General features: G+C 41.2%; 1 protein-coding gene across 1 annotated transcript in view; it reads left to right on the top strand.

The window, feature by feature from the left end:
* Positions 1–13,319, top strand: part of Tnfsf13b (TNF superfamily member 13b) — a 30,137-nt gene extending 16,818 nt beyond the window's left edge. Inside the window, exons 3-6 of the mRNA XM_027387884.2 lie at positions 267–323; positions 8,792–8,904; positions 8,989–9,139; positions 12,616–13,319. Coding sequence (XP_027243685.1) covers positions 267–323; positions 8,792–8,904; positions 8,989–9,139; positions 12,616–12,728 — 434 coding nt within the window. The 3' untranslated portion in view covers positions 12,729–13,319. The remainder of the gene's footprint in view (positions 1–266; positions 324–8,791; positions 8,905–8,988; positions 9,140–12,615) is intronic.
* Positions 13,320–13,589: the final 270 nt, after the last annotated feature.

The raw sequence follows: 13,589 nt of genomic DNA, 5'->3' as shown, positions 1-13,589 counted from the left end.
GAATACTTCTTAGAAATATTTCAGAAGAAATCAGATGGCTTCTCATTGTATCCTCAAAACATGGAGGGCTCTCCTTGGGTATCAGGAACTCGGGGTGTTTAGATTCCAGCAAGTGGGCAGATTTCACAAAGCTGTTTTCAGGGTGCCATTGTGCCAGCAGGGAGAGACTGTTAGTGCTTCTGGGGAAGCAGGCTGAGTGTTCCCCGTCTCCTTCCTGGCCTTGTTGTTTCTTCCAATAACTAAAACATTGTGTTTTTGCTTTTCAGTCACTCAAGACTGTCTGCAACTGATTGCAGACAGTGACACGCCGACTATACGAAAAGGTAATGACCGGTCCTGCTCTGTGTCTGCTTAGGATTCAGTCCAGTGTGGCTTATGCTTGTAAGTTTCAAATTAATGTAGTGTTTCAACTGCGGTTCCCATCAGCCACCCTCCAGGCTTCCTATAACATGAGCCTTTCCAAAATGACTAGAGAATGAGCTCACAGATTTGTGGGACAACAGTAAATATATGGCCTCAGAGACACTAATACTAAACTCTAGATAAGTAGAGGGAATTGAGTTTTGCTTTTATTGTTCGGGGAAGTGTTGGCTTCTGCAGTGACAGATGACCATCTTCATGCGTCAGCCTGTGATCCTTGGCTGGAGATCTCCTAAGGAGATGGAAACGAGGCTGCCATACCCCCCAAAGCTGTAATTTGCCCCTTTTTAAAAATGTCCAGTGAGTACTTGATGATGGATTATTTACTCCTAATAATGGAATGCTTTCAGTTTGATTTTTGCTTCCTTGAAGTTTTTCTAGTTTTAATTTTAGAAAGAAAAACGGTATTTTCTCTAATAGTGGCCAGATACAAGGATCCACTTTTCACCCCATTTCCCAAATGTCACCACCCACAATTTTGAGCCAGAGGAAGGTCTGTGACACAAGGGCTCTGTGATAAGCAACTTGCTGCTCCTTCCAGTATTTGGGGACTCAAGGGCCTCTTTACCACGTTGCTGAACCCGATGCCCTGCTCCAGCAAAACCTTTTTTCTCCCTAATCTAGTCTGGCTTCTCACAGAGTCATGTGACCAGGTCACTCTTGCATGCAATAGCACCCTGAAAAGTAAAATTTTGGGGGGAACATTGATACCTTGCAGCTCTTGAGAATGCAAAATAATCGGTGAGCAGAGTGTTCAAGAAAGGAATGGTCCCTCTGGTCTGCATGCTGTCTTCTTCAGTTAACTTTTCATTAGGGAATGAAGAGATGAGTTTCACAGTGACTTTCATATACCCGTGTCATCCTAGTTTGCTGTCACCTCCCACTGCCTTCCCTGCTCTCCCTATCCTGCTTGATCTGCCTCCTCCCTTCAGCTTTTTTTTCACCTGTCCCTACATGTTTTCCTCTCCCTTCCTATAGACCTAGTCCTTGTTCATAGTCTCATACATTTGACATGCATGCACACGCATGCACACATGACTACAGGACTGCACATACATCACACACACACACACACACACACACACCAGAATCATGCTGTATTTTGTCTTTCTGGCTCTTCTTTTTACTTAAGACAGTGACCTCCAGTTCCATCCATTTTCCTGTGGATATAATATAATTTGCTTCATCTTACACTTGAAGAAAATCCCATGATATGTACCTCATGGTCCACTCATCTGCTGATTTATTCATGTTACATGCACTGATTAAGAATGTACAATCAGGCCTAGAGAGATGGCTCAGAGGTTAAGAGCACTGACTGCTCTTCTAGAGGTCCTGAGTTCAATTCCCAGCAACCACATGGTGGCTCACAACCATCCATTATGAGATCTGGTACCCTCTTCTGGTGTGCAGATATACATGGAAGCAGAATGCTGTATACATAATAAATAAATAAAATCTTTTAAAAAAAGAACGTACAATGACTGAATCGCTGAGGATACTGGAGTGTCTCTATTGAAGAAAATACACATGTATTTTATTTTGCTGATGTTAGACTACTAATGAGGAGAAAATAAGAAAGAAGGAAACCTCATAAATTAATAGGTAAAGAATGTAAAAGGACAGCTGGGAAGTAGGGGGAAGAGAGTCAGTTGGGAACTGGGGATTTCTGAGTCCTTGGCCCACAGTTGGAGTTTGAGACCACCCTTGATGACCAGGAATGGAGAAACAAATAAGGGAAGATGAGTGCAGGTTGGCCTTTGCAGTGGGTGCCTGTGCTATTTTGCATTTATACATTTCTTGGTGTTCAATGTCAAACAAATGCCAGACCATCTGAAAAGCTATGATTGTTTATAGCTTTCTGTTTCATGTTTGCAGAATTCAGAAATCAGCCACAGATTCCCTAACAATAGAACTCAAGCCAGTACAGCCTCAGAACTAAACACAACATTTAAAATAATGCTTGGGAAAGATTTGCTGTACACATTTGTTACAGGGAGTAAAAACCCCAAATCCACTTAAAACACTACATTTCCTGTTCTTTTGTGCTGTGGACACAGGTATGCAGGCCAGGCCTACTGCCCACACTCTGTGACCTTTTGTCTGCATGGGCTTGTGGTCTTAGCTGGCCATCTAAGAACAAGAACAAACAAATGAGAAGATTTTCTAACTGTGAAGTGCCCTGGCATATTAGTGAGGAGTTAGGCAGTTCCACATGTGAAGAAAGTTTGCACGCCAGGAACCACTGCCCCTTGCAAGAGGCAAGCGAGCCTTTTCCCAAACAGATAACATATTTTCATCTCATTGCTTAGTGTATCATCCAGGGTCTTAGGTGAAGTCTCATTCATGCCAGAGAGCCCAAAGAGAGGGATGATTTGCATTCGATATGCTCACCATCAGTGATGACCATGTTCTGTGGATCCAAAACACCTCAAAAGGAATTTACATTTATTCTTATTCCGAATATGGGTGATGATGGACCAGGAGCAGATTCAGGTTGTTCAGCAGAACACTTCCTGAGAAATGTTCCAATGCAGGAAGCTGTATGACATTTTTATAGCTACAGAACAAAAGGAAGTCACAGGTCAAAGCATTATCCAAATGCATGGGTGTCAGTATCAGGTGGGTGGTGACAAAGAGGGGAGAATATCTGCTTACATTGACTTTCGGGTTGGTTCAAAGGGTTATATGCTAACACACACTCTATAGGTTTTTCCTGACAACCACAAGGATATGGTTTAAACACAGAAGTGGGAAATGAATGGATGGAAGGGGACTAACCAAAATGTGATTTATTTATTGTTGTTGTTTTTCTATGAAGGGCCTTATGTAATCAGTATACTACTGATTTACATTTCCCTTTGAGTTCGATGTTAAGCATTACTTACTGAATTTTGGGGTATCTTTTTGGGGGAAATGCCTATTCAAAATCTTCAACTACTCCACACTTTTTTTTTCAAGACAGGGTTTCTCTGTGTAGCTTTGGAGCCTATCCTGGCACTCTGGAGACCAGGCTGACCTCGAACTCACAGAGATCCGCCTGTCTCTGCCTCCCGAGTGCTGGGATTAAAGGCGTGTGCCACCAATGCCCAGCAACTCCACACATTTTAATTGAGTTATTTTCCTTTTTGCTGTTGAGATAGGAAACTGTGTTATAGATGACAGACCCTTACAAAAGTGCTTGATTTGCTAATATTTTCCCATATCTGAGGGTTATCTTTTCTTTTTATTCTTTTATTTCATTGAGACAGTGCCTACTCATAAGTCAGTGATAGCACCTGAGTGCTGTAATTACAGCCATGGTGTCACCATGTTGTTCAGATTTGATGAAATCCAATTTTTTCTTGATATTTTGATTCTCATGCTCTGGGTATTATTGTTGATGGATTTTTCAAAACACTCAGCAGCATACTTTACACCTTTACTTTCTCCTAATGATCATAAATTTTTATATTCAAGTCATTTGTATCTATACCTAAGTTACTGGATTGTTTTTGTCAGTTTAGTGTATGTTGTGGACCATGGCACAGTGCTACCCATAATATGTAGATATTCAGTTATTCTAGCATCATTTGTTGGAGAGGATTGCACAGGCTCGGACACTTGTCAAGGTCCAGTTGGGACTAGAAGCGTGGTTTTATTTCTGTACTCAATATTCTGTTGGCTTGTAGGACTACATTTGTGACAGAACATGACAGTATTTTTGCCTCCTGTAGCTTCTTGGTAAATTTAAAAATTTCAAGAGTTAACTCTTCGATATTCTGTGACATTTTAAAGACTGTTTTTGGAGACTCAAGTATCCTTGTCAATAATAAATGAACTTAAGGTTGTGTTCCACATGGAGAAAAAGAACCATTGCATTTGTAGAGAAGCTGTACTGACTGTCTAGAGAGCATCAAGTAATATGCCACATTAATGGCATGATGTGTTTCTCATTTATTATGTCTCCTGTGTTTAGCAATATTTTACAACTTTTATCATATATATGTATATGTATATATTAGTACACTGAGTGAAATTATTCTTAGGCATTTTATTTATTTGAATTCAATATTAGTTCAGGTACCACAGACGGGATTGTTTAAACAACAAATTCTTTTCTTACAATACTGGGGGCTAGAAAAGTATAAAGCAAGTTGCCAGGAGATCTGGTAAACATACATTTGTGTTTTGCTGTGGTTTTCTTTTTCTTTCTTTAAACAATTCTTCTCTCTCTCCTACATTACATACCACCTGAAGTTTCCCCTGCTCTTTTACTTGCAGTCCCCCATCACCACCACCTTCCCTCTCCCCCCAATCCACTCCCTTTTATTGTGACCTTGAACAATGGATAGGAGAGCCAAGAGTAACTTAAAACAGTACCACTCATGAGGACTGAACCTTTGTGATGCAATAACTCTTTGAGGCTCTGCCTCCCTCCCAACAACATCACTGGCACATAGGACTTAGCACATGGGTTTGGTGACATCATGAACTCAGTCTACAACAAATGATCTTAAAGATGGAATTGTATTCTTCAATTCCACATTTTTCCTTCTTGGTTGAAATGAAATTGACTTTGGGGAGCATACCCTGTGTGAAGCAACTTAGTTAAATTCGTTTGTTAGTTCTGGTTTGATCTCTGTTCCATAGATCACTGTTTTGTGTGACTATAAATGGTTCTATTTTACTCCTTCCAGTTGGATGCCTCTTCTTCTATCCACTTTGTCTCCTAGCTGCTTGAGCTAGAATTCCAGTGAAGTGTTAGGCAGCAATAATAAGAGTCCTGATCCTGTTCTTAGCATTATGCCAAGGATTATTGCACTTACACTCATGATTAATGTTTGATATGGAGGTCCTTATGGTTTCCAACTTTGGTGCCAGGGCAATTCTGGTTTCAGATCATGAGCTAGTAACTTTTCTGTTTTATTCAGTTTTTTTAGAAGAATTTGAGGAAGTTATTGGAAGTGTCTGTTTGTTTATATGTCACCATCCTGGTTCCCTTCAGTTGCACAAACATTTAATAGTTCCGTGTCTGGCCTTTTAAAGCAATAGTTTCTGTTTAGGTTTATTCTCTTTTGTGGTTGGTTCAGGATTTCCTTTAATATTATATCTTTGTGTGATTTTTGACCTATTGAAAATTAGACAGTTTATAAGTCATATTTTGTTGATTCTGAAAGTGAGGTGCCCCACCAATCCCAGAGTTTTCTGTGGTTTGTTGTGGTATTAGCAGCATAGTTGTTTATTTGTTCAGTTGCTTTTCACCCATCTATCCATCCATCCACACACCCCTACCCATCCATCCATCTACCCATCCATCAACCTATCCACCCATCCATCCATCCACTAACCCATCCATCCATCCACCCGCCCATCCATCCACTCACCCATCTATCAATCCACCCACCCACCAATCTTATCTTCACATCTATCCACCCATATCCATCCATCCATCCACCCATTTATCCATTCACCTATCCATCCATCTATGCACCCATTCATCCATCCATCCACCAATTCATAATCCATCCACCCATCTATTTATTCATCCATACATCTATCTATCTATCTATCTATCTATCTATCTATCTTTCTATCTATCTATCTATCTATCTATCCATCAATACACAGGTCACATTGATGAAGTCTGTTTTGCTGTCTCTGCAGTCAGTCTGGAAAATGCCTCCCTCTCTGTAATCCTAGTCTTCCTAGTTATTTATCACAAACACTAGAAGCCTGGCTTCAAGTGAAACCATTCCCCCTGATCTTTACAAGTTTTGTGCTTGAGAATTCCCCTCTTCTAATCATTTGGCTTTTACTGTCGTCTCCTACTGGCACAGAGCCCAAAGGTCAGCTAGAGGTGTGGGATGATTAGCTTTAATTGCCAACTTGAAAAACCTATAATCACTTGGGAAGAGTCTCCAGGAGGGAGTGTGTATATGATGTGGAGAGACACAGCTCTGTGTGAGCAGTATCTCTCCCTTAATAAGGGATTTTGAACTGAATAAGAATGAGGAAATTTAAACATTCAATCAAGGAAACAAAAACTATATATGCATTTATTGTTCTCTTGACTGTGGATATAATGTGACTAGTTGCTTCAAGCTTCTGCCATTGTGACTTTCCTACAGTGATGGATTATAACCTGGAATTTTAAACAATCCATGAAAGTAACCAATTTCAATATAATCAGTTGTTTTTTATTTTAAAGTAACAATTATTTTTCTTTGAGACAGGGTCTCCCACTGTCCTGGAACTTGCTATGGTAGACCAGGCTGGCCTTGAACTCTCAATTTGGGAACAAAGAGGTGTACATCACCATGCCCATCTAGTAACAAACTTCTTATTATCTCCTCCTCAGGTTCTTCAGTACTCAGTGTTTTAAAACACTGTGGCTTGGCTACACTATGCCATTTAAAGAAAATAAAACTGCTTTATTACAGACTTTCCACTGGGATTATGTTGCATACAAACAGTAGAGAGGGCTTGCCTTTACTACTTGCAATTGATGTGACCCCTGTTTCCTTGAGCCTATTATCTTGATTAGCTCAGAGGGATTTTCATTTAAGAAGACCCTTGAAATTCTCTCTTGAGAAGAAAAGTTTGTTGATCTGTCCCGCTCCACCTCAGGGGCCGCACCATTCTTGGGAAATCACTCCAAGGAGGGAGTGCACACAGACATAGGCTGAGGAGGAAGAAGATTCGTCATGTGTCTGTATCTATCTGCCCATGTCCAGCACCACCGCCTCCCTGCCCGCTTCCTCCCAGCCACCCCAGCATCTTCCTCAGCCCCATCTATGTGTGGTAGTGCTGTACTTGAGGAGGTAATTTAATGACTTTTACTCACTGTGACTTGAATTCACAGTGACATCTGCTTTGTTTTACTGCTGATGTTTTGCAATTCCTTTAACATATTTGGAAAATACGTGGTTCTTGTTTAGTCTTCTTCTGGTGAGGGCCTTATTTGAATTGGGTATATAAATTAGTGCACCCATTGTACAAAAATATATAGAGTCCCCTCCCCCAAGTTAAAAGTAGAACTGCAGTGTGATTTAGCAACCCCACTTCTGGGTTTATAGATAAAGAAAACTAAATCAAAGAGACACCCATTCTCCCAAGTTCATTGCAGTACCTATCACAGCAGCCAAGAAATCAACCCGATGCCCATCAACAGGGGAATGGGTAATGGTGACTCAGGGCATGAAGCAATGACTACCATGTGGCCGTAGAATGGAAGGGTATCCCGTCCTTTGTCACAGCGTGGATGAACCTGTGAGACAGAGACACAGTGATGTAAACGTGAATGGGGTTCTCTTCACCTCTTTAGGACTCACCTGATTGGCCCTTGAATCCTCCTCTCCGCCCTTTGGTTGACAGAGGTGATGCTTTAAAAGAGGCTCACTATTTCTCACTGTACCAGAATGCTCTGGCATCTTTACACTCACACCACAGCGCTGCTTACTATGGTGTCCTCACTGTGCCATGACCCTGGTCCTCTGCCAGTTGCTTTCCTTCAGTCTTCTTTATATCTCTTCTCATTGTCTAGCTTTGAGGTTTAACCTAAAGCCAATGTTTTCATACTGCAACTGTGCACACTCCGGCGTGAGTAAGCTTTTTCTTAGGAAATGTGTGCTTGCAGATCTCCCTGAGATCTAGGCAACATCTGCTGTATTGTTTGGCTTGGTTCCCTCTGCTGCTCTCTCTGCCCTCTCTGTCTTCCTTCAATACAGGCTGGAGCACAGTGTCTTCCTGTCACTCTGGATAGGAAATGCAGACAGCGATGGAGACATAGCCTGTACTGTGAAGTGCTCAGAACCCATCATAGCCAATGTTGTACTCCTGGTACATGGGTTCTGAGCACTTCCAAGTACAGGGTATGTCTCCGTTGCTGACCGAACTTCCTAGTTGTGTTCTGCTGCCAGATTTACTTCCTCCAGACACATTTTGTTGATTTCTTCACCTGATTACTCAGAAGATAGAAGAAGATACTCTTGAGTGTGCTGTGCAGGGGAGCATCCAATTCTCTCTTTCTGGCTTTCCCACCCAAACCAACTTTAATAAGGAAATAGCCAATATACAAAACAAGGAAAGAAACCCAAACATTCCTGTGGAGTGAAGTCTGTTAGGCACCAAGGTTACCCATGCTAAAATATGTAATAGCACAATGAAGATTTTCTTCTTCTTCTTCTTCTTCTTCTTCTTCTTCTTCTTCTTCTTCTTCTTCTTCTTCTTTTTCTTCTTCTTCTTCTTCTTCCTCTTCCTCCTCCTCTTCCTCCTCCTCCTCCTTCTCCTTCTCCTCCTCCTTCTTCTCCTTCTTCTATTTCCCTTCTTGGTGGAAGGGAAAACTGCTTTTCTCAGTTTGCTTTCTTATGAGATATTATCTCTACTACAGGATCCTACACATTTGTTCCATGGCTTCTCAGCTTTAAAAGAGGAAGCGCCTTGGAGGAAAAAGAGAACAAAATCGTGGTGAAGCAAACGGGTTACTTCTTCATCTACAGCCAGGTAGTGTCAGACCTTTCCTCATCTTTCCTGGTCCAGTGCTTCCACAGTCTTGCATATCTGACAACATCTTGGCTTGTTTCTCAGGTTCTATACACAGATACCATTTTTGCCATGGGACATCTTATCCAGAGGAAGAAAGTGCATGTTTTTGGGGACGAGCTCAGTCTGGTGACCCTGTTCCGATGCATTCAGAATATGCCAAGAACACTGCCCAACAATTCCTGCTACTCAGCTGGTATGAAGCTGTCCTAAGACTTGTTTAACAGGATAATGTAGACTGTGCTGGGGAAATCTGATCCCCCCAAAGTGGTTCTTTGTGATCTTAATGGAAAGGCCTTCTTCTGTAGACCATACTGTTTATTTTGCAATAGTTTGTGTTAATTGAGAAAACCAGTGTTGTCACTAATGGTCAAGCCATTTTTATAAAAATTAAGAAGGTGGCTGAAGAGACAGCTAAGCAGAGAAGGGCACTTGCTATTTTTCCAGAGGACCCAGGCTTGATTCCTAGCACCCACATGGCAGCTCACAACTGCTGGGATTTCTAGACCTAGGGCACCTGACACCCTCTCCAGTCACCTTGGGCACTGTACATGCATAGAGCCCATATATCCATGCAGGAAAAATACAAAAACACACATGAAAAATATTTAAATGAAATAATTGTGTTTTAAAAATTAAGAATGAGTGTCACAGGGTTTAACATTGGAGCGATAATTATTTTTCTTCTATCCCGTGACAAAGTATATGATTTTTAGTCCTTCTTATATCATTGTTACACTCTTTAGCCACCTTTCTCTTCTGTGGTGTCCCTTCTTCTTCTAAGCAAGCCCCTCCTGCTTTCCTGTCTTTTTCTGTGTTAGCCCCACTGAGATTAATTATGGTAGCTTCATGAGCATGGGAGGGAGGTTATGGAGCCTGAGCAGCGTTTTAGTAGTTACACTACTGAAGACAATGACAGTTGTCTGCCCCTTCCCCAGAAGCCATGAACTGTCAATAGTCTTCCAGGAGAGGTGTGGGTTCACAAGCCCCTCCCTAATCCCGGAAGCAGAGCTGAGGGTCCCAGTCTTGTTCTGGTGCTGTGCAGGAAACCACAGTTGCAGCAACAGGAACAATGTCTACTCATTGGGAAAATTCTGGTCTTTCTTTTGCTGCTCAGTTATCTGTCTGCTTCACCATCTGCCAGTCATGCTTCCTTACTTTTGTAACATTCCCATGTGAGGGAGAATGCCAGCCACAGAAGTAACATGGCTGCTCCTTAAGTGCCTCAGCCTCAAGTTACAGCACTGCTGTCCCCACAATGTGAGTGTGTAATGGAAACAATGACCCCACTCATCTCTGAGTGCAAGGAAGAGCATATTGCAGAATGCCTGGGTTAGTTCTCATGGGAAAACAGGTGGCCTTGTACACATGACTAGTTGTGAACTCAAAATTGCAAGAGAAGCCTTGCATGTAGCTCAGGGACACAGATGCTCAGGGACACAGATGCGCAGGGAAGACAGACTGTATCAGTTCCAGTCTCTCCACTCTGGAACTGGCAACATTTTACTCATTTTGTTTCAAATTAATAGGCACTGGTATTAGAAAACTGTTTTCCCTATTAGGCATGTGTGTTTCTCTCTACTGGCCTTCACAAACCTATTCAGAACCGGAAGAATGTCTTTAGTCTCAGACAGTTACAGCAAACAGCAATGTGAAAGCCAGGATTGTGAAATACCTCTAAAGTATCTGAAAGGTCTTTACAAACACCCGATAAATCAGCTGCAAGCAGAAGAGAACACAACTCCATCACAGAGGCCATGCCATACCAGATCTGCAGCCCGTAATGACTTCAGTGATCAGGAGGAAGTCTGTCATGTTGGAAGTCCCTAATTTTCATAAAGGAGTCTGCCTCTCTACCCAGTGCTGAGTAGCATTTTGATTTTGCAAATATTTATCAGTGGAAAAGCCTCTTCACTGTGTTGCTCACACTTGGTATAGAATGTTTCAGCTAATACTGCCCAAACATTCCAGATCATTTGGTTTCCTCGAAGTTCCTTCCTGTGTGTGGTCTTTGACAGACTGCCCCAGGTCCCCCCCCTTTTTTTTTTAAGGATAACCCTTTTTATGCAGAAGGTATGTCTCAGTATCAGTAGGTCAGCTCTGTAAATGAAAACCAGCTCCAAGAAGTTTCAAGCTTGCTAGTTTAATTTTGAGTTTGTTTTATGACTCTACACTAACCCACCCAAACTCAAGTGGTGAGCTTGAGACACCCAGCATCGTACTGAGGAACTCTTGTTTATACGGAGATGAGTAATTGTTTTGTTGGTGAGTTGGATAGGCTTCCCATATGGGGACAATGTCATGGGTGATTTCTACAGCCTGGGAAGGACTAAAGTGGCCAATAACTCCATGCTAGGTTCTGAAATAGGAGCCGATCACCATTGACACCCATTTCTAGAGCTTACAGTGTTTGCTATAGCCGTGGCCACAGTATTACATCATGTTTAGTATCCAGGGCAGCCATAAACCCTTGCAACACATATGTTCTGATCTCTTTTCACACTCTTTTCTTTAACTCATAAGGTACTAATCCATTAATGTTTTGCAAATTTCGAAACACAGGCACCTTGTACAGCATATCTGTGTGGCACTGTTTGTCCCTGATTGTTACCTCATGAAACACACAGGCACCATGTACAGCATGTCTGTTTGGCACTGTTTGTCAGTGATGGTTACCTGATAGACAGAATGAGGTCCCTGAGCACAATTTTACATTCCAAGCTCCAAAATACATTGCTGTAAATTAGGCACAAACAGATATAGCTAACATATCAAGGAGTTTGAGTTTATTATTTTGTTTCTTTTGATCATAAAGATAACCACTGTCATTTAAGGAAACTCAAAAGTCTAGAAGGCTGTGAGAAGAAACTCCAAGGATGCCAAAGCAAAAGCCCTGACTCAGAGAAAACTGTTCCACAGTTTAGATTGATATTAAAGAAGGTTTTTATTTTTAGATATTTATCTTTGGCTTTTGAGACATCGTCTCGCTCTGGGCTGCATTTTAATTCAGTGGTAGCTGGTTTAAACTTATAATCAAGAGTTAGTGAGATGGCTCACCAAGCAAAGGCACTGAGGTCACATGGCAATCTGAGTTTGATCCCAGAACCTGTGTAAAGGTGGGAGGGGAAAACCAATTCCACAAAGTTGTTCTCTGACCTTCATACACATGCTGGGACATGTGTCCATACATGTCATTCATTCTCACTCAATAATAACTAATAAAAACTAATGAAAAGGGGCTACCATAATGCTAGGCTACACTCAAGCTACAAAAGGATGTAATTAGGGCTGTCTGTCTGTCTGTCTATCTTATATACATGTGTAATTTTACATTTTAATATTATTAAAAGTTTCCTTTAGTAACAAAGTTAAGCCATACCCACCAGTGATATATGATAGTCTCTCAAAGAACAAGGTTTGACCCACCTGACATTGACATTTGCTCCTGGAATCCCTGTCTATACACAGTGGGCACACATCTGCTAGAATCAATTGTTGTTTCTCCTCTTAATTCAGCATTTTATTTAATTTTAAAACTTACAGAATTATGACCAATTTAGAGGTCCATTGCTGTGAGTGAAGTGTGAATACTTGTGTTGACAATACAAAATAGCTTCCTTTAATGTGCCCTACTAAATAGCAACTACTGAAAACTCTTGTCATTCCTCCCAGGCATCGCTAGACTTGAAGAAGGAGATGAGATTCAGCTTGCAATACCTCGAGAGAATGCACAGATTTCACTGGATGGAGATGGGACCTTCTTTGGTGCCCTAAAACTGCTGTGACCCACTTACTGGACCATGTGGTCCTGTCTCTCCTTTCTTCTGTACCTCCAAGGGAAAAATGGACAACTGGAAATATCAAAAGAGGGGGAAGTCACCACCCAAACTTTCCTTGTGAACTGTTTATTTTGGTTTGCTGAATCTGGTCCAAAACAGGAAATTTAACAGACAACCACAACCAAAATGTGTCATGTGAATTATGAGAAACGGAGTCTGTATTCCCGTATTCATAAAGACAGGACCTTAAAGTCTGTGCTCTGCAATCTATGCCAACACTCACCATGCCCTTACTTCTCATCTTGGGAAATACACTGTTCACAAAGCAGAAAGGCCGCCTCACAAGTGGGCTTTCAGAATTCGCCGTGGGAGAAGAGGGTCTGTATCTGAAGGTCATTGAAACATTCATGCAAAGTCTCAGGATTTATCTTCTCTTCTCACATTAGACTTTTCCCTTGTCCAGTTAATACTAGGGGATGTATTATTTGTTCTCATTTTTTTTTTGTTTTTAAATCTAGGCATCTTGAACTAGTTATAGACAAAAATACTTAGAGGTTCAACTTTTGCCACTTTCAAATAAACTTAATTTAAAATGTTTAAGCATCAAATCATTGGATAGAAAAGAACTGATTATTGAAGTTTTCCTGGTTTAGGTCCAGTGAGCTATTGTTTCTAGTATCTTTCACGGGAGGGAAGAATTCCCTCATTTCGGATCACATACGTATTTTGTAATAACTTTCAGTTGCTTTATAAAATGTTATCTGATGTGTACACAGAAGCCACTAATTCAAAACTACTAATTCTTAGAGAATAAAATTCAACAAAAATACTGGATTTGGGTAGGGGTGTTTTAGGAAAGCTCCCGGG

This window comes from Cricetulus griseus, assembly GCF_003668045.3.
Source record: "Cricetulus griseus strain 17A/GY chromosome 1 unlocalized genomic scaffold, alternate assembly CriGri-PICRH-1.0 chr1_1, whole genome shotgun sequence".
Taxonomy (NCBI): domain Eukaryota; kingdom Metazoa; phylum Chordata; class Mammalia; order Rodentia; family Cricetidae; genus Cricetulus; species Cricetulus griseus.
Note: the sequence above shows the minus strand (reverse complement) of the source record. Positions and strands in the feature narration are given on the sequence as shown.